Source organism: Crocodylus siamensis, chromosome 2, assembly GCF_052110815.1.
Source record: "Crocodylus siamensis isolate JL-2025a chromosome 2, ASM5211081v1, whole genome shotgun sequence".
Classification (NCBI taxonomy): domain Eukaryota; kingdom Metazoa; phylum Chordata; order Crocodylia; family Crocodylidae; genus Crocodylus; species Crocodylus siamensis.
In genome coordinates, this window is record NC_143396.1 from 208,881,647 (window position 1) to 208,909,402 (window position 27,756).

At 43.6% G+C, this 27,756-nt stretch overlaps 1 protein-coding gene across 3 annotated transcripts in view; it reads right to left on the bottom strand.

Annotated features, from left to right (window-relative positions):
- SHANK2 (SH3 and multiple ankyrin repeat domains 2) overlaps nucleotides 1–27,756 on the bottom strand; it is a 736,911-nt gene that overhangs the window by 362,232 nt on the left and 346,923 nt on the right. For all 3 annotated transcript variants that reach the window (XM_090032909.1, XM_090032907.1, XM_090032908.1), the window contains exon 13: nucleotides 25,424–25,593. In XM_090032909.1, the coding sequence (XP_089889035.1) occupies nucleotides 25,424–25,593 (170 nt within the window). The remainder of the gene's footprint in view (nucleotides 1–25,423; nucleotides 25,594–27,756) is intronic.

Sequence of the window (27,756 nt, forward strand, 5' to 3'; positions counted from 1 at the left end):
GGAATTATTTTTCTCATTCCTCAAAAACGGAGATGAAAGCAATACTTAAGAGGAGTATTACAAAATATCATTTGGTATCAGCGAGAGATTTTTCTATCAACAATTTCCTCCACACAAGGTATGTTTAAATGAAGGAGAAAATCTCCTAAAATGAATAATTATTTACTTTTAAAATTTCAAGTAGTTTAATGTTTTTCTTTTGCTTTTCATGAGTCCTTAATAACTGTTGTGAAGGATATCTTCAATGTGGTTGCTATGGCAAAAGCAGGCCAGAGTCTCTTTACACTCAGCTGAGAATCACAATAAACAGTCTGATGCTATAACACTATAAATAAGGTTTTAATAACATCTTGAAGCCTCATAGCCCTTCTCACAATATAAACATGGTTTAAAACAGGAACTCTGGTTAATTATATTAATTAAAAATAGCAAACCAAATCTGGACAAACACCAAATAACTGAGTAACATGGAAATGTGCACAGGCAGATGCTCAGCAGAATCACATCGTTTCTTAATATCCTGCATGTCCTATAGCTAATATCACAGAATTCTACTTTGCTACCAACTAAAAAACATGCAAAAAAAAATTACACATAATGAGAATTTACTCTACGATATAGTCACTATATAGTATGGTGGCTCTCATATCCCCGTTTTTCTATGATTACCATGTTATGTTTATTTGTAGCATTAACATTTTTATCCAAAAGGGCTCAATCTTCAACCTAATGTCACAAATAAAATAAAAATCCATTTGAAAATATCAAAATAAATATGTATCATTTTACATTCCTCCTTTTATGTAAGTACTGTAATCAAGACACTCATACAGGAGTAAATTTCCAGTAACGTAAATAAGTAACGCAAGTAAATTTTGTATTTGCTATAAGCCTTTAATATTATAACCTGGAACGTCAGATGATGACATTTTGGTGTTCTTATTTTTTTTAAACCATTGAAAACTGCAGCTAAGTATATTCCAATGAACCCTACTTGAAACAGGTATCTTTAATCTCTACAAAAAAAATCCAATTTTGCCTTCAATTTGACACTAAAGGAATCAGTGTAGTCACATTAATAAAGAAAATGCTTTGAAAAGTGTGAAATATTGTAAATGTAATAATATTTCTTCATATAACACAGTTATTAATTGAGTTACAGAATATATCAGTTACATCAAATAAAAATTCATCTACAGTAACCCATTTAGAAGTGTTTCCTGAGAAACACATCCACTTCATTAGAACATGGACTATTTTTAGAAAATAAATATTGAGCTTGATTCACTAGTGCAGGGAATAGCAACCTAAGTACCCACACCAAATCCAAGCCGCAGAACCATTTGATCCAGCCTTGGACATGGGGTTTTGGAAGTGTTTGGCAGTCAGGGACTTTGGAAGCAGTCACTTTCCCCTCCCAGTGCTGGGAGCCTGGATAACAGCAAGAGCCAGCCTGGTCTTGGTTCAGGCCATGCACCACCAGCTTTGCATCATGTGCAGCCACCAGAGATCTCTGCCAAGAGCTGGTCATGAGTTCCCCAATGGCTGCTGCTGCTGCAGCAGGGTGGGGTAGGGTGGCAGGGGGCTATGTCCATGTGAGGGTGCAGGCAAGGGACTCACCCCCCTCACATAGTCCCCCCCACATCCATGGTTTCCCCCCCACCTGCACATAGTCCCCACACAACCCCCCCAATCTACCCATAAACCCCACACTGCCAAATCACCCCCACAAATCCTGCATCCCCAAACCACTACACAAGGCCCACACCACCCCCACAAACCCTACACCCACCCCTACACCCACACACAGCCCCCCCCCCAACAAGTCCCACACCCACGCCCCAAACCCCACATCCCCTCAACAAACCTCACAACTTGTGTGCCCAGTTGCCAGATGTGATGGGACCTGCTGGTGGGAGCTGTGGCTGCAAAGGCAACTGCCACACTGCAGTCCTGCCCCATGCCCACACCAGTATTGGGACATGTGGCCCCAGGCTGGGGGCACTCCTAATCCCAGGAACCACTTGGGGAGTGTGATGGGGTGGAGGTGGCAGCAGGATGGAGGTGCATGGGTGAGTGAGAGAGACAGACAGACAGACAGACAGACAGACAGACAGAACTGGGGGTCAGGGATGAGGGAGCACTCCAGGTAGGAAAGGCCACCAGAGTCAGACTTAGAGCCCCCCATCCCCTAGAGAAGCCTGTAGAGCGGGAGGCCAGCCTGGAAGGGAAGGGGCTTGTCCAGCCCAGTCCTTGAGCCTCAGTCAAGGGTTTCCCAGGCATGGGGATTGCTGAGGCCTGAGCACAGGCACAGGGAGCAGAACAGTAAAGGCTGGCTGGCACTGCACACAGCCACAAAGCAGTGGGTGGGACAGCTGCAGCTGGACTCATGTCCTGGTGCTGGGACAGAGCTGCTGCTTGTGGTGGGGCACCTAGTGGGGACAGGCAGAGGCTGTGGGTCAGGAGTAAGGGGCACTGTCAGGGCAGTGGGTTGGGAGAGAGGGGCAGGGGCAGGCACTCAGTGCTGCTCAGCGCCCAACATTTTGGTGACCAAAGGGGGCAGGGGAAGTTTTGATTTTTCTATAATAAAAAGAAAAAGCAAATGCCAAAGTGTATAGATATTTATAATTCATTATATTATGATGATGGAGGCACTGGTAGTCTTCCAAACTGCTTTAAAATTGTAAATATATCAATAAAACATGGCACACCTGATATCTTTATATGCAGCAGCATAAACTTGCAGCATCCTTATAGGCTTGGCAGTGCTACGCTGGCTAGCACTAGAGAAGAAAGAGACTTGGGGGTCATCAGTGAGCACAAGATGAACATGAGCCTTCAATGCGATGCTGCGGCTAGTAAAGCAACCAAAACCCTGACTTGCACCCATAGATGCTTCTCAAGCAAATCCCGGGATGTCATTCTCCCCTTGTACTCGGCCTTGGTGAAGCTGCAGCTGAAGTACTGCGTCCAGTTTTGGGACCCACAATACAAAAAGGATGTGGAGAAGCTTAAGAGAGTCCAGAGAAGAGCCACGTTCATGATCAGAGGTCAGGAAAACAGACCTTATGACAACAGGCTGAGAGCCATGGGGCTTTTTAGCCTGGAAAAGCGCAGGCTCAGGGGTGATCTGATGGCCACCTATAAGTTTATCAGGGGTGACCACTAGGATCTGGGGGAACGCTTGTTCACCAGAGTGCCCCAAGGGATGACAAGGTTGAATGGTTATAAACTCCTGCAAGACTGTTTCAGGCTGGACATAAGGAAGAATTTCTTTACTGTCCAAGCCCCTAAGGTCTGGAATAGGCTGCTATCGGAGGTGGTTCAAGCACCTACATTGAACACCTTCAAGAAAAAATTGGATGCTTATCTTGCTGGGATCCTATGACCCCAGCTGACTTATTGCCCCTCGGGTGGGGCACTGCAATCGATTTTCCAAGGTCCCTTCCAGCCCTAATGTCTATAAAATCTATTTCATTTTAATTTCAGAGCAAAGATTTTGGGTATTTTAATGAGAGAATTGGGGGGGGCCTCTTATCAGAGAATTTGCAATTTTTAAACAGGGAACACCAGGACCCCTGCTGGTGAGGCAAATGGTGGGACCCAGGCAGAGGAGCTTGCCTAGGGTCAGCACAAGGGACCCAGCTGGAAGGCAGATGAGATGGCTGACATGCTTCAACAGTTCAAAGTGGGCCACCGCAATGAACACATCTTCCAGGTGATAGCTGCCCAGATGGCAGAGCAGAGGCACCAGAAGACATGATAGCAGTGCCACACAAAGGCCAACTGTGCAGCCATGGCCCACTGGCAGCTGGCCCAGAGATGCAAGAGTCTGCGTTGCAGTGCTCATACCACAGACCAGGTGGTCATGTGGTTCCCATCTGGGTCTGGCAGGTGCATAGCCATGGAGCTGCAGGTCCAAAGGTGCACATGCTGTTGTAGGTGGCAGCAGGTCACAACCAGGCAGCAGGCCCACTGTCAGACTGCTGCAGTGGGTAGAGGGTACAGGGACACTCTAGATTAGGGCATTTTCATCAGTCCAGCTGGCACGAGGAGCTAGTGTCCCCGGATACCAACTGGCTGGGCCTTAGAAGCTCCCTGAGCTGCTCACCAGGACAGCTTTTTATGCTGCTAGCTTCCCCTGGTTGAAGACTTGGGGGGAGCTGAGCAGGGTCAGTTTGCCCCAAGTGGCACAATTTGCCCTACACCAAGTGCATGTTCAGGCATGTGAGCTGAGGCACAAATCCTCAGCATCAATTTGTTCTGCTGCTACTTGAGCTGCTGCAAGTGAATGTGCCTGCATGTGTGGACACACCCTATGGCTGCATCCACACGAGTGTGGACATTTGGTTCCCTAGGGAAAAGTAGTGCCAGTGCAAGGTGCGCTGCCGCTTTTTGTCCCTGGGGAACGCCTGTGCCACACACGCTTTGGCGCATGGCAAGTGACCCTGGGTGGGGTACAGAAGGCTGGGACCAGCACTGGGCTGGCCCCAGCAGCCTTACCTGGGGTCCTGGGGACCTCCTGGGGCTGTAGCAATGGCAATTCTGCTGCACAGAGCCTAACCAGCAACTGCAGCGTGGCGCCGGGTGGCCCGACTCCACTTTTGAACGGTGTGTGCTGCCCGGACATGCACTGCTCTTCTTTTTTTCGGCAGGTTTTTTTGGCCCCTGGATATCCAAAAAAGCGGAGCAGTGTACACATTGTCAGCTCTCCCTTGCAGCGCAGAGAACATAGGAATGTGCAGTATGTGGCACCACAGATTTGTTTGCAGCACCATATACCACATGGCCACATTCATCTGGACATGGCCTATGGGTCTAGCTGAGAATACGTGAAAGTGCCCGTGATTCCTAGGAAGACTTTGAGAACAAAAGCAAAAGTGGAATGCCATGTACCTTGTACTAAACACATTCCACAGAAGAAAAACTAGCTCACATCTGAGAGAAGTGGAGAATTCTGTTGATTGCCCAGCCAGTGTTCTTAGTTTGTACGTGTGATCATACTTCAGTGGATTTTAAGTATAACACAATACTTTTTTAAGTACTAAAGACCTATCTGGAACAACATCTAAGATTCTTTACTTTAATGTCTAGCTAATGATTCTTTAATAGCAAATTCTAAAGATATAAATTGGCAACCACTCCCTCCTGCAAGACAAAATAAATTTTAGGATTTAACTTTTATATTTAAAATATGACTGCTACAATAATTACTAAAGTTTACTTAAAACCTTACGTTAGGTAGTAAAAATTGCTAATCTAAATTGAGTATATGGTTTTGTGACTGAAAACAAATATATTGAAAGGAATGAAACAAAATGATTTATGATGTGTTACTGCTGGAGTTTTCTTCTCTGCTGTAACCTATAAACTAGAAAATTGCTTTGGGACACAATAAAATTTATTTTCTTGATGAATCACTTTTAATAGTTAACAATAAGCAGAGTTTTATTTATATAAATATTTGTATATGATATGGGTGGAGTCTTGGGCTCTGTTATAGAAATCACATGGAATGATAATTAATTTGGGATTTATCTTGGAGAAAAGGAAGTTATCTGATAAAACTTTGCAAAATTATAAAGATTTTGTTTGGTGTGAGTTCCAGTGATTAATAAACTCAATAAGAATGCCTACCTCAAAGAGGAAAACAGCCTTGACATCTAAGTCCCATGGGAAAGTGTAACTGAATTACTGCAAGTCCCAAACTCATACCACCTTAGGCTATAATGGCAACTTCCTACTCTCTTAGGCAGAATCAATATTCAAAGTATAAGAGATCAATATGAATGTTGCATCTATTTTAGAACATTATCAAGTAAGTGGAATGAGACTATTATCAAGCAAGTGTTTTGCAGCATGACATTTATCTATATTTGAAGTGCAGCTTGACTCATAGACCTTACTAAGTGAGTACATGAAGGTCAGTTTAAGTTACAGTTCAATCATGTTCTAGGTTTTTAAATGTGTTATTAATTTTAGCTTACAGTTTGCCACATATGATCCTCTCCTATATCTGCTTGTTCTTGACAGAAATTCCTCCTCCCTACCACCGATACTGAAGATGGTCTCTCTCGGTGCATGTGAAAGATTATGCAATATTAAGTGCAAAACCCATCTGGATTCTCTCTCTCTCTCTCTTTATATATATGCATAGAAGCAGCAGCACCTAGCACAGAATACTTGCCATTAAATTTGCCTCTATTACAAATAATGAATAAAAGAAATAATGTACAAAATTATCTTTTTACTATAACAACAAATAAATAAGAAACACTAAATGAAAACTGTACAAAGAAAACATTAAAAATCACTTTACACACCCACCCACCCACCCACAATTATATTGTTCTTCTCAACAAGAGTACAGCACACCAGTGTAGAAAAGTGTGGAAGATTTCAGTGAAATTGGTGAATTCAGAAATTGTTTAAGAAGCTTTCTTTGAGCTCTGTTCACAGCTCTCTGGATGCTGCAGTTGACTTTGAATCCCAGAATGATCAACACCACCACGGAGAAACGTCGCTAAGATTCCAGTAGAAGAAGCATTAATATCATTGTACAAAGCACGGGTGAGATTTGATATGGAATACTACTATGTAGAATTCTGGTCACCCATGCTTAGGAAAGAAGAATGCAAACTGGAAGAGGTTCAGAGAACAAACCTTTGGCTCCAAAGCATGTCAGAGGACTTAGATGGGTGAGACCCATCCTTCCCAAGACCCACCACTGACATGGTATGGACAATACATAAAAGATCCTGGCTGAGAAGGGATGTAATTACTGTCTATAAATGCATCAGGCAGAAACTAAAGAGGGAAGAGAACCATTTCACTTTTTAAAATGTTGGTACAAGAACAAATATGTATAAAATGGCCATGAATAAACTTGGGCTGGGAACTCAACTCGGCATCCAACCATTAGAACAGGAGGTCCTGGAACAGCTTCTGAACAGGAGTACAGGGTGAGACCAGGCCTAACTATTTTCAAGAATGGATCAGTTTATGAAAAGCATTATATAAGATGGTTGTATAGGATAGAAGGGATCTGGATTCAGGTACCCAGGGTGTCCTTTCCAATCCAATGTTGGGATACACAAGTATCTCTTGAATATCACCCCATGGTCAGACAGGTAGGGAATGTGGAGGGCTTTGCCTTCCCCTGTAGGGCCAGACATAGCCCTCTTCCTGAGATTTTTTTTTACCAATTTTGCAGCAGCAGGACATTGTCTGCCATGGTCCCCCTACTTTACCTGTGCAGATTAGGATGTCATGTCTTGTGTTTTGTCAGGGTTGACTGTGTAGTTGACGTGTTTTGTCAGGGTTGACGCTGGATTTGTATGGGATGGTCTGGATAAGGAACATCCTGCCTCAAGGAAGGACTGGACTACATGACCTCTTGAGATCTCTTCCAGCCCTACATCCCTATTAAATAATTATTGGAAGATCATCTTCAATTAATCTCCCCCATTGCTGCAGCAGGAAAAGCAGTGGCAGGGGGGCAGGCAGTGGGGGGGGGGGGCACCCAATAGGGGAGTCAAGTGGCCTGACCTGTGTCCTTTGCCCCTGCTGCCTGTGCACTGCGTGCCTGCCCCCACCCTGTGGTACTTGCACCCTCTGACACTCATCCCCGTATCACATACTCTCCTGGTGGTGCCTACACTCCCCTGTGCCTTGCTCCCTGCCCCTTGCCATCTGCCTTCCACTACCTGCCCCCTGCTCCTGCATGCTTCCCCCCATCTGTACTTCCCCCATTGTGTGCCCCCCCCCCATCACCTGCTACCTCCCCACCACAGTTGCTTATCCTCCTGTTGCAGTTTTGGCTCTGACCCCAACCCAGCAAGAAGCATGGAGCATATAATGGCTCCAGCCCCTACCTAGCTATGCAGCAGCAGTTCTGATGGCAGTAGCTCCTGCCCCAGCCTTAAAGTGGGCTGGGGCCAGAGTTGGAGCCACAACAGGGTGGTGAGTTGCAGTAGCAGGGAGGGTGATGGAGAGGGTTGAGCAGAGGCTGCAGGGAGCAGATGGTTCAGGGATGGAGTCCGAGCCACATTTGCTCCTCTCCCTTCCCCCCTGTCCCCCAACACACACACACATACATACTCAAATCCAAGATGAGGGTGCCCCCCAACGTTGAATAAGGAAAAAAACTCATCTTGAATTCAAGTAAATACAGTAAATATGTTTTAAACTGCCATCATGTTCTACTGTATTCAGTCTTGTTTTTTACCATCACAGTGGTACTTGGATACTTTTCAGAATAAAGGAAACCAAACAATTGTTTCGCAATGACAAGCTAAGATAAAGATACCTTTGCAAGTCCCTGTTCCACTCCTCAAAAGTCCAGAGGGAGATAGGATACTAAATAGATAAGACTGCATTTTGTATTTAGACTGGGGGTGATGATGGTTTGTTGTTTTTGTTAGTTCATGCAGAAGTGAGCTCTGGCTAATAAGAGCCACCCAGATAGACCTCACTCTTAAACTATAAAGCTGCCAAATGCTCAGGAAGGGGAGAGGAAAGAATCTTTCTAGTATTACTGGCCTGATTCCCTTAGAACCAGGAAATAAAGACAAACAACCATTCCAAGCAGAATGTGGAATTATACCTATAGACTGGTGTGATTAAAACCATGAGTGATATATGATCTCAGAAGCACACGCACACATCTGTATGCATGCCTGCTCCTTTCTCCTCTACTTCAGTCTTCTGCAGCTTGCATTATTCCTATTTCCTAAGCCTCCCTCATAAACATACCTAGCCATTTTATCACTACAAACGTGAAGGAAACAGGTCTCAACAGCCAGGAGAAAATATGGTATTTTCTCACATACCACCTACCCCCAAATAAGATACCCCTCACTGCAAAATGGTTATTCCTGGGATGTGTCAAGGTAGGGAGCAGTTACTCTTAGCACGAAGGCTTTCTGTTTGTTACAATATGCTGAGCTCTCAATTAGCAGGGGTGCAACTTTTTCTGTCATTCTTCCACTGCAGGTGACTTCCGAAGGAGTGAATGAGCCCATTACTTGTGACAAGTCACAATTATTCTCATCAGGAGTTTCAATTAAAATTTATTTAAGTTGATACATCAGAAGGTACGAATGAAACCTTACAGACCTAGAGATCTGACTGAGATTGAGGTTTTCATCCATCACATTTATTCCTCACTTACTTAATATCTAGGCATACCAAACAACACATCAAAATATCTCAAGATTAGCTTGTCCAACAGCTAAACTCTGATTGAAGAATATATTCCTACAAAATCAGCAAAATACTACTGAAAAAAACCCAAATATTTTTATTGGTCTTCCCTTGCTAGTAGTTTGTTTACTGTTTAAACAAGAGTAAAAGCCCAAGAGACCAGTTTCCCTTCTGTCTACCAGCACTGTCTGCTGGCAATTTCCTCAGACTCAGTAGGGGCTTCATCTTTCCTTTTAAAATAACTTGTAAAAAGAACCTGAAAAAACATGGAAATTTTTGTTACATACTTGTGTTGTCCAATTGCCTCAAATCACATTGAAATGAAAGGACTTTGCATGGGTCAGTAATGCTAGTGCTGAAATCTAGTCAATTTCTGGCTAGAATGGGGGCTTGAATTATTTATCAGGCTAATGTCCAGAAACTACAGCTGAGATCAAATCTCTGTTACAATAGATGCACTGCAGAGACACAGCTGGAGACAGTTCCTGAGCAGCATTTGTCACAAAACAAGTCTGGTACTGGAGTGCATTTGAGATGCATAATCATATTATGTATGTGCTTAGGGGCTGATTCTGTAGGTGCTGAACACTGTGAACCACTGCTGAAACAAACAGGACATCAGAGCATCCAACCTCTTCCAGAACTGGTTTAAATCTCTGAAAAAGAAGTTGCAGCTGCCAGGATTGCCACTGGAAGGAAGAAAGGGAAGAAAGGACCAACCAGATGGCAAAGTGTAAGTGGTCTAGGAAGGAGTGAATGAGAACCATGAAGCAAAAGGAGAGGAACAGGTAAGACTGCAGAGGTAACCAGGTACTTATAACTCATATTTGAGAGCCTGAGTTGATCTTATAACTTGCTGCAGAAGCAGATGCATGAGCAAGTTATGCAGGGTCACTAACAAAGGTTAGTTTACACTACCTAAAGATTCAGATCATGTTTAAGACTGTGTGCTTTTTGGTTAATGTATTTGTCAGTCATCAGAAATGAACCTATCATACTGAGCTGTACCAGCACCAAGTGTCTATCATCATTTATCAACAAAACGATAGAATAGTCTTGAGTCAGTAGTAGATACCTGCAGGGCACACATACATTGCTGTACTGATTTATTATCACGCTATACAAAACCACAATTTATCCATCTACTAAATACAGGGCACTTTGGAGTGGTATTTTATTTCCTTTACCTCTTTGAAATCCATGATAAATAGATTTTTCTGATTCTTTAAGCATTCTATACTTAAAAAGTAAATATTGTAAAGGAAAAGGTAATCCAAATAAATGATGCATAGGTTATATTGTCTAGACTAGATACAGACTGACATGTGGGTGACTTCCAAATACACTCCTATTGACTTTTAAATATAAACCAAACAAAGCAACAGACAGTGTACTAAAAAATAATCCTCTTCTGTGGAGGAGAGGAGAAAATTAGATCTTTTAGATCTATAATTTCTATGACTCTAGGATATTTCTTGTACAAACAGAAATATCAGGTTTATTTTTATAAATTAGCCATAGCCCTTTTTGTATCATGAGTGGCAGACTCACACATGATGTCAGTGTGTATGACTAATGGGTAAAAAATAAGGCAGATATTTTTATCTAGACTACGTAATCTCCTATTAATACAACACATTTCATTTAGCATTAGTTTTTACCTGAACCTGGCCCACTCACAGATTGTTGGGTTTTTTTAACAGTCTCCTAGTTTCAGACACTTTGATCTGTTTTCACTTATGTATTTCTTAGCAACTGCTTACAATGACACACATACACTTCACTGGACACATAATAATATCCTTTATACTTACAAAGTGTTAGCTGAAGATTGCAAAGAAGTACCTGGGAAATATGGGTAAGTAGTAGTAGCTTCATATTTTAGAAGGAGAAATCAAGACATGTGGGGGTGGGTAAATGATTTGCTGAAGGCCACATAGTAATTCAGTGGCAGAGTAAGTTATACAACTCAGTTCTGCTTCATAGTCACACACTACCAAACAAATGCATGCTACCTCCCACACTAGTTCATTCAGGATGGGTGAATCGCTTTTGAGGTGGGGGAGGGAGAAACAACCACCTGATTTAAATCTCACCAGTTATCCTCATTCAGTGAATAAATATCTCCATTCTAAAAGGTTTAGAAATATATCTGCCTTCCTGTCACTCCTGACTGTTCTCTTCCTTGTTCTGTCAAATTAAATATTTCCCAGCCAATCCCATTCTCCTACACACTTTTTATTTTCCATCCCTGATGTCCTTGCACCAATTTTCACTGTAATTCTTAACATTGGGTTTCTATGAAAGTCTCAGCCAGGTTTGGGATCTCTCCTGAATCCTGCTGATCACTGGGGTCAGGTGAGAGAAGCACAGAAAAACATTTCTGACCACTGGAAACCCAAGGAATCCAGGAAGTGGGTACACTGAACAGCGAATCACTTTAGCTAGTGCATTTAGTTAGGGGAAGGAATTACAAGATGATCTTTTAAAGCTCAACATAAAAACCATTTGGTTGTAGAAGAAGACAAAGCTATCAGTATGTTAGGGAAAGCTATCAGTATGTTAGGGAAGACAGGGCTTCAAGTTTGTTTCATTTCTCTAGACCAGCAGACACCCGCCCATAACTTTTCTGAATTTAGTGGCATCCTGATTGAGAAATTGCTGAGCTAGAATCTAGCTAGTGCAGCGGGGTGGGCAAGGGATGAAGGGGAAGGGGGTGAGGACAGACCTCACCCCACCATGACCCACTCTTTCAAATGTCTGACACCACCCCACCTCTGGTCTGCATTGGAGGGGACAAGTGCAGCTCCTGCTGCTCAGGTGGCTCCTCCAGAGTCTCACAGACTGGCAACTGGAGCCATCTGTCCTTACAGCCCATCCTGCCAGTCCTGGGAGTGTGGAAGGGGGTACAGGGATGAAGGGAACTGGCTGGAAAAGCACAGCCCCATGGCGCCAGTCAATCTGCCTGCCCACCTACAGCAGAGTTCCCTGTGGGGAGCGGGCACGGGGACTGCCAGCAGGCAGGGGATGGCAGCAACAGGAATTCCCAGGGAGACACTGGGGTTGGTATGGGACACCAGACAGGTAGAAGTAGACTGCTTACCTACAGGACCATTAAAAGGATCTCACACCACTCCAAAGTGCTTCCCATTTGAGAATCACTGCTCTAGACATAACACCTAATGATCTACTACATTATGGAGAGCTATATGGTAGGTACCATCAAAATATCTCAGAGCTGACCCAAATCTTGGGACTTGATAACAAACTACAGACAAGGGGGAAGGAGGATCTCTGGTACTGTAAGGATAATACTGGGTTAGCCTGATCAATAAACATTCAGAAAACTTCTAAGATGTAAGGTTTTCTTTTCAGTTCACCATAACTAAGCTTGAGACGTACCTCCCCAGTTTGTGAAAAGTGTAGATTTAAATTTGGTATGCAAATTAATGTTCTTATTTCACTGCCATTTTCTATTTTTAATCTATTGTTTATACAAATTGAGTGTTAGAAATTGGGGGATTTCATTAAGAGAAAAGAGCCAACAGGATAATCAAAATAAACAAAAGTACACAAAATGGGTGACAACTGAATGGATGTCAGAATAACAGAGAAAGATCCAGAAGTCTTGGTGGATCACACATGCAAGATGAGTCTGTGGTGCAATGAAACTGCAAAAATGAAAAATGTAGTCTGGGGCTGCATTAAGAAAAGCATTAGGTGTAAGACGCAGGAAGTGATAGCCTTTTTATTTGGCTCTGGTTAGGCTTCACCCAAAGTACTGCATGTAGTTCTGGGTTTCGCATTTTAAGGACACAGAGAAATCATTTTTCATTTTGCAATGGAAAGTGAAAAAAATGACAAAAGGGCTGGAAGACAAGTTATATGAGGAGAGGTTTAAAGAAACAGGCATGCTCAGCTTGCAGAAAAAGCAGTTAAGAGGGGGCATGATAGCAGTATTCAAATATCAGAAAGGCTACCATAAAGAGGGAGAACACCTTTTCTCTATCACTGCAGGGAATAGAACATGTAGAAATCTGAAGGCAAAGTAGGCTTAGCTTGGCTATCCTGAGCTTAGCTTCTTCAGTATTAGAACGATAAGGCAATTAAATTGACTGCATAGGAAAGTTGTGGAATATCCTTCATTGGAGGTTTTTCAAGAAAAAGTTGGAAAACACTGGGGTCAGGGATCATTTAGCAGTAGCAATTTCTGGAGTGCAGTGTAAAGAGCAACAACTGGAAGCCCAGGAGCCACCCCGATATGCATCACTTGGGGCATCTTTACACATGTGCCAGGGTAGGGGGTGGGGAACTTTAATTAGAGCAACTCTGAGGAGCCACTCTAATTAAAGCACCCACAGCATCTTATGTATTCAGGGTCCTGCCCTTCAAAATGGTGGTGGGAGCACATTAATAAAAGCTGGTTGGACCAGCTGAATAGACATGAGGTGGGAGCTGCTGAGGCATCAATTAGACTGCTCCAGCAGACTCAATTAATCGAGTCTTCTCCAACACATGCTAATTAGCATTCATTGGAGCAGGCATCCAGCATGTCTGTAGGTGCCCTTGAAGACAATGAGGTCTCTGCAGCTCGGAGCAGGTAGATATCAGAGAAGACCGTACTTGGCAATATGTGACTGAAACAGAGCTCCACAACCAGCTTAGTTACAAAAAGATTAAAGCGGTTGGGTTAAATTCATGGAAGGGATAGTAAGACAGAACGAGGAATTCTGTTTTTCCAGTTACAGAGTATGATGTGCTTGCTGTCCCCAAGTTGCAGAGCAGAGTGGAGGGTATAAGGCTTTTCACATGTTTCTGGGCTTTTCTGGGGCCAGAAAGAAATTTTTTCTCTTCCTGTTACTACATTTTTTTCACCTTCCTCAGCTATCCAGTCAATCTCCCTCTCTCTCTCTGTTTTCACCTTGTACACATAATTAAATTGGACCAAAGAAAGACTAACTCTACTGTCTGAATCTTATTAGGCAATGATGTTGAAGAACTGAGTTCAAGTAGCTAGCATAATAAATATTTATTTCTTGACACCAGGGTAGTCAAACTTACCCCAGACCCTGGGTCAGATCTGGACCACAAATTGGTTCTGCTGGGCCAGCAGCAGTTATAGTAGGTCCAGGAACCAGTAGCACAGATTCAAGACGGGGTGGTAGCATGGATCTGCATTCGGGAAGCAGTGTAAGTCTGGAGGCAGGCAGTGGAATGAGTGGTCACTTCCATCGGGGTTCAGGGACCCTGAATTCTGCAGCAGACTATGCCCATCAACTTACAATAGCCTGCCAAATAACCACCAGGCTGGAAAGACTGTCCTCAGAGATCAGATCCAGTCTTCAAGCCAGATGTGTGAACCCCTGATTTATACAAAATAGAATAGCTTCAACAGGAGAGATAGAGAAACCCATTCCAGAATATCCTTTACCCTGGGAGAAGAGGATCGGTCTCGTCACAAAATAGTTCTTAAAGGTCTTGGGTTCATCCTTATAAGAGATGGGATTTTGATTTTGATTTTTTTATGATGAAAATCCTCACAGGAAAAGAAAAGCTTTTTTTTTTTTTTTGGCCTCACTTTAGCGGGCAGATCCAAAGGGACACAACAGCTGGACCTTTATGGAGAAAAAGTAAAGCCTTAGTGTACACCTGGCCAAACATTTTGGTAAAACAGAGTTTTGTTAGGAAGTGCTGAAACACTGAATGTGAGATATTCTGTCTAAAACATCTTGGGCTCAATGAGCTGTTGTCAAACTGAAGGCAGGGTCCCTGCCTAGGTTCATGATGGGTTGCTGGGGATCCTCGTGCTGCTGGAGCATATGGCTCCAGGGTAACCCAGGTAGACTGCCTAGACTCCTATCTGATCTGGCTCCTATCTTAGAGCTTGGACTTGGGATGTGGAAGTATTGGGACAAACTCTTAAGGTCCATAGGCCTATGCCAGTCATATGGAGGAGATGCCACAGAATCAGGAGTCTTGGCCCCAGGGCACCACGGGTAATGGTACTCACTTTATCATAAGAGTTTAGAAACCTTGGGTTCCCTGGCCTTAGGCAGTCAGCATGGTAGGGCTGCCCCAGAGCTGCATACCGAGTGAAACTAGCATCCCTGTTAGAGTCAGCCAGCAGCTGAAGGGTGCCATGTAGCCTATTTTATTTTGAAATCTGGGCATTTTGGTATTTTCAAAATGAAATTATTTTGGAATTTTCAATTGATAAGAAATGTCTAAAATTTTCATTTTGGTCCAATTTGTATTGAAAACAAATGAAAAAGAAACCTGTGATTTGATGTGAAATGGTAATCCTGTCTTTTTGGCCAGATTTACTTATGAGCTGATGTAAACCTCAATCAAGGTCTTGACCTAGAGAAGAGAGGCATGCTGTCAGGATACAGGTAACGTAAAAGTTTGAACCTTAGTTCCTAAAGTATCTAGATGTGTGCCTCAGAGCTACATTTAGAAGCATGGTTTCATTAGATTCCCCCACCCCACAACACAAACTGGAAAATAGGGAGCTATCCAGGTTTCTGGCAGAGATTCATTAGCAAAGATAAAATACTAGAAAAGAGCCGAACAGACATAATCATGATCTGTGCTCCTTAATGTGCTCTTTCTGATGTGTCCTATGCACTGGGTGCCATGGGAAAAAGTCCCAATGGCTGTACCGGTTCAACGGCCACTGAGAATTTCCTCACACTGGAAGACTCACATTAGAAGACTCCCTACATACTTTTCCCTACTTTTGCAAGGCAAAATGAGTGTCATGGTACAGAGAATATGCTCAGTGACTCAAATGAATAATAACAACTGACCTGCTTAGATGCTCAGAAAACAAATAAGTATATATTATTATTAACCTCTATTACCAGTAATACAAGTTTCCAGCAACTACTGCATGGCAAATGGGGAAGGTATATTTATAGCCTGGAATTCTCCTTACATTTTAACTTCCACCTACTTCACCAGTGGGGAACCATACTGCTGTATAGGAAGAAAAGAATACCAGCTTCTTCAATTTGCTGTTAATTAATTATTTCATTTCCAAATACTAAGCATACCACTGTTGTGTTCAATGGCTATTGTATTAAGACACTTGCAAAAGAATTACTTTATTTTACATCCAGTTCCACCTGCCTGTTCAAAAACAGAATAAGAACTTCACTACTCTCTCCCCAAACCCTTTGATTGGGGGAAAATAAATTTCCTCAAAAGCACAAGCTCCAATACCATATTTTGTTAAGTCTAAACTTAACAACAGCACTGTAAACCAGTGGAAGCCAATCTTTTTGGCAGGCACACCACAAATTATGTGCCATGCACCCTCCCCAAATGCCACTCTGATTCCCTTTCTTTACCTGACCTGCTGCTCAGCTTAATGTTCCCTGCCCTGCGCTCCCTGACCAAGCTGCTGCTCTATCTATCACTATGCTGCCTGTCATGTTCCCAATCTGCTATATGCAATGCATAGAAGCTGCCCATACCACTTGTGGCATCCGTGCAACCGACTGGCCACCCCTGCTTTAAACAATCACCAGAATAACTGTTGAATCAAAACCATGAGTTTTGCAAAGCCGAGACCCTCAGTGGCAGAAGAACTCTCCATGATGCCAAGTGGAATAGTTTGTGCCACGAGTCTACAGCCAGCTGGAGGTGAAGGTAGATGCTCCCATGCTGTCTGCCACTTAAAAGTCCACTTAAAGGCTAACACCTTAAAGTCCACTTAAAGGCTAATGCCTTCCCAGGCTGTGTCCCAATGAGCAGAGGTGTGCAGTTGCTGTGGGGAAAATGCAGCTGCACATTCATGCCAGTGCTTTTTGCCATGGCATGTGCCTCTGTACATGGAGTCAGCACAGGGAAAAATGCTCTAGGTAGCATGGAGGAGGCTAGGGGCAGCACCTGAGCTGGACCCAGCAGCCTTACCAGGGGTTTTGGGGGCCTCCCAGGGCTCCAGCAGCAGTGATTTGGGTGTGTGAAGCCTGGCCAGCAGTCAAAGCATGGCTCTGGGTGGCCAGGCTCCAGTTTTGGGTGGCACATGCTGCTGCCACATGTGCTGCTCCACCTTTTTTCCACACTTTTTTTTTGTTACTGGGAAATCCCAGTATCTAAATTTGGCTATGTGCTGCAAATATGTAGCATGAAGAACCAAATCACATGAGTGAGGGGTATTTTGTGGCATGTCAACAGCTTTTGAGGCAACACAAAATGCACCTGAATGTTTGTGTTGACATGGCCCTGGGGTACATACGTATTGCAGTGGAGCTGCGCAGAGCCTGCGGAAGTGCATGGGTGTTCATATGCTTGGTCAGTAGCAGCTATTGCTTGTCTGCCAGAAGTTCTAGTGGCAGGATGGTGTAAACAAGGTCCCCCCCTGGATTTGGAAAAGGGGTTGCCTATTCCTACTGTATATGCTGTTTAGGGAGAGAACATCATATGGCTTCCAGGCCTGTGACACCCAGGCAGTTTATAATCCTTATTCTCATCACAGATAAACACAGCATTGCTTTCATGGAGTTGTGGCTACTCCCAAGACTTCAGATAATACTAATTTTTTTTTTGTTTTGTCTTGTTTGTCTCTTTGTATTTCAGCAAGTCCCCACTGACTCTGACATCAGTATCTAACAGTGCAGGCACTTTTATCATTGCCAGTACGCTGCTGAACAAAAGACAAGCAGGTGACAACCCATACTTCGCTTCACTGGTGCTGTCTTGTAATTTAGCACAGCTAAATATGGATGAGAGTCTGACTCCTCAGATTCTTTTCATAGGCACTTCCATTTTTTGACACTGTTTTCCATCAACTTGCTGGAATACACAAAATGCGACTCAAACTTCACTGAGAACTTTTGCTCATTAAACTGTGGAACAATGATAGACCCTACTATAAGACATATATCATGTCTGGCAAAAAAAGCTTTGATTTGCACAATTGTCTGTTTAGTTTTAGCATCTTCTTGTAAGACTATCTCAGAGAAGTGAGACTAAGGCTGCTGACAGACGTGGAAAAAAACAAAACAAAACAGAGCTTTACTGGAAGAGGCATCGTATCAGTTTGACCTGACTCAACCAACATCTGTATAGATCACGTGCTTCAGCAGGGCTTTTAAGATAAGTGCCAAAAATCCCTACTGAATTATGCAATCTATGCAGATGCAAGGCGAGCTGGATCAAATTGATGCGATGCCTCTTCTGGGCCTGTGTTGTGCTTAGTGCAGGGATGTGCCAAACCATTGGTGATGTGTAGGGGGTGCATGCGGGTGCACATGCACCCCCTGAGCATGGTGGTGCACCCCCTGTGAAACGGTGCTGCCAACACTGCTAGCAGTGCCTGGGGGCAGTCACTGCCCACCAGCCCCCCCCCCCCCACCGCCAACACCGCCAGCGGCATCTGCGGGTGGTCTTCAATTGCCGCTGCCACCACCGATGCTACCGGCAGCATCTGTGAGTGGTCGGTGACCATCAATCAGTGCTTGCTGCCCTCTCCCCGCTCCGCCAACAGCACTGTGGCCACCTGCAGGAGCTCCCCGCTTGCCACCACCACACTCCCACCACCAACAGCACTGCCGCCACCTGCGGGAGCTTGTCATGACCCCCCAGTTGCCAGAGGTATGCAGCGTCCATGTGCCGAACTGAAAGTAAAGCACTGTTTTTGTTTTCCCCCCTCCCATGTTTGTAAGCAGCCTAATAATCTAAAAGAAGTACAGAAGTATTCAAAATTAAATAAGCAGAACAAATGCCTAACTTGTTTCACGGGGGCCAGTTTTTCCCAGACTCTTCCATTTGTCTTGGCATATTTTTGGCATATGTTGCAGATTGTAGACTTAGACAAGAGTTACGTTTGTGTCAGAAGAGATACCCTCTTCCTGACACAAAAAGCATGGAACAAAGTGTTCAAGTAGTTTGTGAGAGAAAAATGCTAGTGATTCCAAATGGTTAGCTGCTTTGAACAGCAACTTCTCCTGAGAGCTGTTTTCAAGCACCATGTGTAATGCCTGTCCATGGCATTACAGGTCACTAGGACACCCAGTGTCCCATAGTCTCCCTCTGTCCCTTCCCCTCCCTCAGTAGCGTGCTGTCAGGGACCCCTGCACAGACCCTACTACTGTGGCTGCTGAAACCATCTCAGGTTTCCCTAAGACAGTTGAACTGGTGGTGCCACTGCTCCCTGGCCCTTGCATGGTCCCAAGGAAACCCTGGGTTGAGGGCATTCTCCTGACTCTTGAACTGTTGTGGGTAGACCAGGGACCATCTGAATAGTGGTGCCACTGTCTCCTACCCTTTGCGTAGTCATGAGTCTCCCCTGGGCCAAGGAAAACAGTTCTCCTCCTCTCTGCCACCCTTACAAGGCAGAAGAGGTGCCCTTGGCTACTGCTGCTTTTCAGCAGCTGCCAGCTGATCACTGGATGCTTTTTCTTTTCCAGGCACAGCAGGGAGCAGGCTCTCAAGAATTGGACTGCCATGGAGGGAGGGAGAGCCAAGCAGCAACCCTCTTTTGCCCTTGGCTGGAGACCTTGCAACTATGTAGCTCTCTGGCTGGGGGCTGGAACACCTGCACGTCCTCCTAGTTTTTTGTGGCAGTGGATATTTTTGGTGCTCAAACTGAACGTTTGTCTATACCCTATAACATATTCCTCAATTATGTTGTTTATTTGAGACCAGTATAAAATGTATCTGGCCTTTCTCATAAAATTGTCAATCTCTAAATGACCTTGATGTTCAACACTTTCCTGTAACACCTTAGGTATCATCATCTTGGTCATTTTAAACAAAAGCTGACCAAATACTGAGAGTTCCCCCGAAACCAATAATGGAGCTGGTGACATCCTATCCAAACAATTGTGTATACATAATGACTTTCTGCAGGATTTTGTCTTCAGTGGACGTTCTCACAATCCTAGCATATATTTCATCTGAGACTGGACAGGTTTTATTTTTATTTATTACTTTGGTCCTTTTATCAAAATGTCATATACAAACATTTGGATCTAGACTTTACTCCACTGTACTTTGATTAAATGCTCTAGAGAGTGAACCTGTAACAACACAATGTCTCTCAGGTTTGTATTTAATATGCAAGCATACATTTGTAGCTGAAGAAATAATCTCTGTATTCTCCAAGATGGGTTGCAGTTTTCTTTTGATAACAGTAATGAGCAATACATGCTTATCATTGGTCACAGCTAAAATGGACTCCCATTAATAAAAACATCAAACTTTTTTTACTCCCATTGAACAAAGTAATACTTTCCTTCTCTATTTGATCACATTGCTGCTGAGTTCATGTTAGTATCTATGATGTATAAACCATTTATTTCTAGCCTGAGTCACATTGTTGAATGGGGATTGTGCCAAAGTTCCCACTGGAGGTATCTATGAACGACTTAGCTTTGTGCATTCAGGCTAAATACAGACAGTCAAAAAGCCTGAGGTTAAATCAATTCAGTCTTTGTAAGTTAGTCTAAGATGCAGAGATTAAACTGAGAAACAACTGGACAGACATTCACTTTTGATTCAGGAATGCAGCCACATAGCTTCAGTGGCTCACCTACTTCCTGGTGCCCCTGGGATTTGTAGTCCACAGTCATAGCCAGCAGTAAGTTCAGCAGCGCAGGGCAGCTCTGTACTTGGGGGAAGAATGGTTTAACCCCCTCCCTGCCCCCAGAAAGCAGCCGAAGGTTGCAGTCCTTTTCCTCCCCATCCCCTTCTCTGCTGGAGCAGACAGCTCAGCCCAGCCCAGGGATGAAAGCATGCTGGGATGCTGGGGGACTCTGATTTAACTTGAACCAGGAAGGGGTCTGGGACAGATGTTTCATACAGTGGTTTGACCCAAATCAGTTAAGTCTGATATTACATTCAACCAGGTTTATCTTAAACCAGTTTCAGCCATTTTGAAACTGGCTTATGTCACTGAACATCTCTTCTGTTACAGGTTTAAACCAGTTTCTGATGACTTAAACCAGTTTATGTGTCACTTCTGTCCCTAGCTTCAAAGTTACTCAGAGCTGGAGCCAACAGCCTAACAAGAATGGGTATGAACCCTCGAAGCTGATCTAGGTGTTGCTTTTTTTGGGGGTGCAAAAGCAGCTATTGTCACATCAGCAGCTAATTGTACTGCCGCAATTGGCCTAGCAAGGGTTGGTGCTAGCCTGGGCATCTTGCAGCTGCCCTGGGTCAAGAGTTGTGGTGCTATGCATCTGGGGGCCTCCTCAATTTTCTGTTTTAATTCCTCAAACTCTTTATTCAGATTTAAATCCCTTAAATATTTGACATCTTTGCACAACAGTTGCCTCAGGTTGTTTTGTTTGTCTAGTTTTAGATTTGGTGTGCTCTTGTGCTCTCTTTACTAAATCATATTAACAATGATGTATCCCTTAGCAACAAGGATCAGCAACCTGTGGCCTGTGGTCTGGGAGATTGCTCATCTGTGCGATCTGTTTCATGTTTTCCTAATAGCACACTGATCATCTCTGGATGCTCCAGCCTATTTTGGCTCTGTACAGAGGGCTGGTCTCCTTCACTGCAGCTTCTGCTCAACATCATACTCAATTAACCACTCCGAATCATTGCTCACATGGTTTTTGGTGGGATATTTTTTGTTGATACTGCATTAGGGACATGAAAGAGCAACTCTCCACAGAGCAAGGACCACACGAGCAGCCGGAGGGAACTGGTGACCTGTGGTGTTGGCCAGGTCACACACATCTTACATGACAAACTAACAATTTCCCTCCTAAATTATCCTTTTCAAGTCTTTGCATAAAATAAATCTGGGACACTGGATTAGATTTGTTAACTAGTTCTTCCAGAAGTCTGTTACTATTCTGACATGCTAAATGAAAGGTCTGGGCAGATTTTGCTCTAGACTGGGGGGATTAGACAAAGTGTAGGAAAATGCCTTATTAAGAAGTCATTTTGACTATCAGTGACATGTTGGTTTCCCATTTGGAAAGATGATATTGTGTGGTAGATTACAGAAAGACAATAAGAGTACCTTCAGTACGGAACTCTCATCATATTCCTCTACAAATGATCCTTGGTGTAGAGTGAAAAACTGTCTCAATTAATGCATTTCTTGTTCAAAGAATTTGATATAAGCAGGTTGGAAAGACACTTAGCTGGAATGGTTAAGTCAGGGATTATCCTACTTTGAGCAAGGGCTGGATTAGATGATTTTGTGAAGTCTCTTTCAGCTCTACTTTCCTATGATCCTAAGACAAGCACACTTTATATGACAGAGGTAGACACAGTGGGAGCATCTATATGTGCAATTAGCATGGGAGAATAAACTCCAGAGCAGTTTGTGTCACAGCTTATCGCTCACGAGTACAGTGTTTACACGTGAGCCTGGAATCACAGCATGTTAAGCCACAGAGCCACAGCCCTAGCTAGCAGGGAGCTCAGGGGGTCAGCCTGCCAGCCTGGTGCTGCTCCACCCAGGCCCAATGTGCTGTGAAGGGTTTGGCTGGGGCACAAGGGTGCTATAGTGCATGGCTACCCATAACTGGCAGGCAGCTCCTTCACTGTAGCACCCTCATGCCCCAGCCAGCCCCTGTCACTATCTACGTGTGTGTTACAATGCAATAAATAACTCCACCATAGGATAGTACTTCTGTCAGGCAATACTATCCTATGGCAGGGTTAACTAGTTTAGTCCAGCCTAATAGCATCACACGTGTAGATGGTGATCTTTACCGAGGACCTAATTAGTCAACTCTGCAGTAAAGTGCATGTATAGATGCTCCCAGTATCTCCGAAAGCGGGTGTTTAATGTGGATGTTCAATAGTATTTTTCAGAAGGCACATGTCAGGACCCTGATGACTCAACTAGCATAAAAAAAAATGTGGCATGTCTAGGGAGCTACTTAAAATTGTGCTTTTCAAGTTTTGCAGAAACCATGAAAACCAGTGGTTTCTGCAATTGCCAAGAAAAATGGCATTTGTTACAATTTCCCACAGAATCACCTGAAAAAACATACAAACTTACTGAAAATAAAATGCTGGCTTCTCAGTGAGAGCTCAGTCCTTGGCTGCTGCATAGTCAGGCAAGAAATGAGTTTCCATGTACTAGCATAAAAAATGTGCTCCAGAAGAAAGTAGCCTGAACAATGTCTGACAGTAAGAGGGGGAAGAGGAGGAGATGGGAAAAGGCAGAGAATGGGGAGCAGGTAGGGAAGAGGCAGAGACCGGGGGAAGCCAGGGGAAGGGGTAGCGGCAGAGACTGGGGGCACAGTGGGGAAGAGGCAGAGACTGGGGAGAGCTGTTGGGTGGGTAAAGGTGGCAGGCAGGACAAGAAGACTTCAGGTGCAAGAAGTGAGTGGGGCATAGGGCAGGGGCGGCACCTGACCTCCTCCCAGCCACTGCTTTTCCTTCTGTAGCAGTGGGGGAGGAGTGAGGGGTGGGATTCAAGACAACCCTCCAATACTTAGTTCTATACCTGGAAAATCATAACAAATTTATATATTTTCCATATAGAATCTAATTATTGGGGGTCATCTTATATTCAGGTAAACACGGTGTTTTGCATTCCCAATTAAGGCACTGGTGTCCAAGCAGTTTCACCCTCTGTAAGTTTTAGTCTGGGGTGGGAAGAGTATAAATGCCTTGTCATTGTTAGTTCTGAATCTTCCAATAATCTTCCTAAGTTTCTGGTTCAGATTCCAACTGTACCCTGGTCTCTCATCGGGAACTCAGTGCCCAAAGATGCCCAAAGTTTGGCTCTTCAGCATCACTTCACATAGAAACTCTTTTATTGTTTTACCTTCCTTCTTTAACCTCTAATTAAGAACAAATCTTTCTTGTAATTCTATTCTTAGGAAGAATGTAGTACTCTTCACATTTCTGTACTAAGGCTTGGTAGTTAGCCTCCACTACTGTGCCTAAGTCAAAATCCTAACCACATTAGTTGTTCTGAAACAGCGCCATTCTCAAAAATAAAGCTACAATGCCTGCCTTTTTGCTGGTAGGCATTGCTGGAAAATAGAAAGTAAAGTTATTTTCAACATCTTCCATTCATCTTGGGAAGAACGTTAGCTTTTATCTGCTCCATTTTTCTGCTTGGAATATTTTCTGAACTTTTTAAACTTCTGGTACTATATGGTGTTGAATGATCACTCATTAGTCAAGCTGCTTGCAACAGATCAGCTTTATTCAGTACTTAGTTTTTAACTGGCTGTGCAAAACCATAGCTAGAGCTGTATAACATCTAATCTAACCTCTCTATCCAAGAAACTGAGCTCTTAAAGGCAAAGTTCTCAATACCACTGCTATGTCTAAGACAGGGGTGGGCAGAATGGTGGATCCGGCCAGCAGCCAGACTCCATTTCCTAGCAGCCCTTGCCCATGTGTTTGGGGCCAGTTTCCATGGAGAACCCAGCAGCAGCTTCACTGGGATAGCGCAAGGCTGGAGTTTCGGTGGAGTCCAGCCTCAGTGGCACTGGCAAGGTGTGCGCCAGGGAGCTGTTCTGGGGCCAGGCTGGGATCTTGCAGTGGTGACAACATGGTTGGGAGTTGGGGCAGAGCTATGATCTGCAGCCTGGATGCTCTGGGCAGGGGCTTGCCATAGAGCATAGCCTTCAGCAGATGATCTTCAGGCATGTGCTCCACATGTCTCAGCCAGCAGACGATGCGAGCATCCAGCACAGTCTTTACAGACTGTAGGAAGACTGTAGGACAGTTATCGCAAGGAACTCATTGTTCCCAAATGACTCCAAGGATTTATCTGAGACAGCAAAAGTGGAAGCTGTTCAATCTCCACTTCTGCTTGGAGTACATGACCCAGCTTTTACAGCCATAAAGGAGGGTACTGAGGGCATAAGCTTGATAAACAGACAACTTTGTGTTCAGGGTTAGAAGCTTGTTGTTCTAGACACACGAGGTAATTTTGCCAAAGGTGACAGAGGTTTTCCCAATTCTCCTGTCAACCTCTCTATCAAGGCTAAGTGAGCTGGTAAGAGTTGAGCTGAGACAGCAGAAGTGATCTACTTTGTCCAGAGCTTCATTATTGATGTAGATTTGGGGTGGGGTGTTGGTGCCCTGTGACACAACAACCGTTTTCTTGATACTGATTACCATGCCTCTTATTAGGAGTCTGGTACAAAAAATACTGGAGATCCATTAAAATATGAGCTAAGCGGAATCAATTATTATTATTATAAAATGAGTGAGAAAGTGTAGAGCTTTAAAAATGGTGTGGCCATGCAGGGATTAATTAAAAGAAAACACTTACCTTTTACCCTGTCCCCTTTGTGCAGATGAATCTCCCCTTCTCCTTGAGGTTGATATGGCTTTACGACGATAAAAAGTCTTCCAGGTACAGCACTGTAAAGTTTGCGTTTTGGACCCTGATAATCCAAGGCAGAGATGGTATCCTTGTTGGCACTTGGACTGTACCCAGCACTGGGGAATAAATGAAAGATTAGTTTACCATTTAAAATGGATTGTTTTCTATATCATGCCCTGACGGACCACATTAAGTAGTCACTCATAAGGCAATCATTTTGCTATGAAGTGACCAACATGGCAGAAACAATACTAGTCACTTAACCCAAACATACTTTCTTAATCATTAAATAATTTAATTAAATCATTAAATCATTAAATAATTTCTGAAGTAAAAGAGATCAACTAATCATGATGTCTTTGTTATAACAAATATAGTAACTAAGTCCACCTGCAGACCTTCAGCTAATTGATTTTTTCACATTTATTTGCAGACCAAAACAAACATACCATAATTTTGCAAAAGAAATAAGGAGAACATTTGGAGCCAACAAAATCTAAAATTATTGCTTTGAAAAAGATGTCTTTACAACAACACTACAGCAACATTTGTAACATTTGATTAAGCTACATCTCCATTAAGAGGCCTGAACCAAACCTCAAATCCAAATGGATGCAATGATATAATATGGCTCTCTTGTGGTTGTGGCTTTCTCCTGAAATGATACTGTTTCTTACTGACACTAATTGCTAATTTTCACAACTACATTCTGTTTCAGATAGGTGACAAATCCAGGTATAGGTCATTGGAAAACAGGTGACAACAGCATGATTAAAAAAACTGAGAAATCATTGTGTATCTTCTTTCATGAATAGAGAAGAAATCATTGATAAGAAGTAGATAACAGAAAAGTTCCATGCTATATCACAACAAATAGTCATTTCCTTTCAGAAAGACAAATATTAGGCAATTAAGTTCCTATATACTATGCAATGGGAATAAATGTGGGTGGAGGAATCGTAGAAAGAAATAATAGCAAAGGATCAATATGCTGCAGATCCACACTGTTAAGGAACAGAAAGCCTTGCATACCAATAATGAAAATAGATGTGCAAGAGAAACAAATAGGAATGCACAGAAGCAGAAGGTGAAGAGCTCAGTTATTATTTGAATTACTGTGACCCCCTCTATACGTGCAGGTAAAGGTATGATGGGATCTAATGTACAATTCCACAGTCATGCCTCCTGCCATGACACACATGCAAGGCAGGAGGTACAACTGTGGGATTGTGCATTAGATACAATCACACCTTATTGGTGGTCCAGGGGGAGCCCAATCCGAGGCTCTCCCTGCACCAACAAGAAGCAAGTTCCTGTGGTTGGGAGCCCCACACACCCCAGTTAAGGAGCTCTTAGACAGAGGGGCACCCCATGCACTCCCAGGGCCGGAGGACTGCTGCAGGGGTGATTCCCCCACCCTGGAAATGTGAGGAAATCCTCAGGACTGGAGGATCACCACAGGGTGATCCCCCTGCCCCATGGGTGTGGGAAACCCCTGGGGCCAGAGGATGACCTCTTACCCTGGGAGGTTTTCCGCACCTCAGAGCCCCAAGGATTGTGGCAGCCACAATCCCCAGGGTCTGAAGGGTTTCATGCATGCCTGAGTCCTGGGGATTGCAGTGACCAACATCCCCACAGCTCAAAGGTTTTATGCTGAGCATGGTGCACTCCTGCAACTGGGAGCCCTGTCAGCTGATGAGACTCCCAGCCTCAGAGACCTTACTACACATGCAAATTAAAGCTCAATAGCAGCCAGCTATAAAGTTCGTACACATTTTCAAGGTCTAACTTTATAGCTGATTGGAACTTTTTACTGTGTGATAGCTACTTTTGCACTTGTAGCAAGTCTCCAGGTAACTCTACAACTAACTAGTTAATTGCACAGCACCTGTAACATATAGGGGGCCTAAGTAAAATATCCCTTAAAAAAACACCCCCTTATTATGGTAAAGGAAAGCAAGTGGATATTTTTACTATTATTTAGTATGCATAATACATCATTCATAATGATTTGTAATCCATAATAAATAACAGTAAATAATACTCACAGGCTACTGACAGATGTAAAAAAACCCAAAAGTCGCACTTTACCAGAAGAAACAGAGTATTACTTGGACCTGGCTCCACAGCATCTATATAGAACAGGCACTTCAGTGGAGCTTTTTGGCGATTTTATCTAAAGCTGATTCTATCAGTTATTAAATACAAGTGTCAAAAAACCCAACTGAAGTGCCCAATCTATACAGACATGGGGCGAGCCGGGTCCAACTACCATGCTG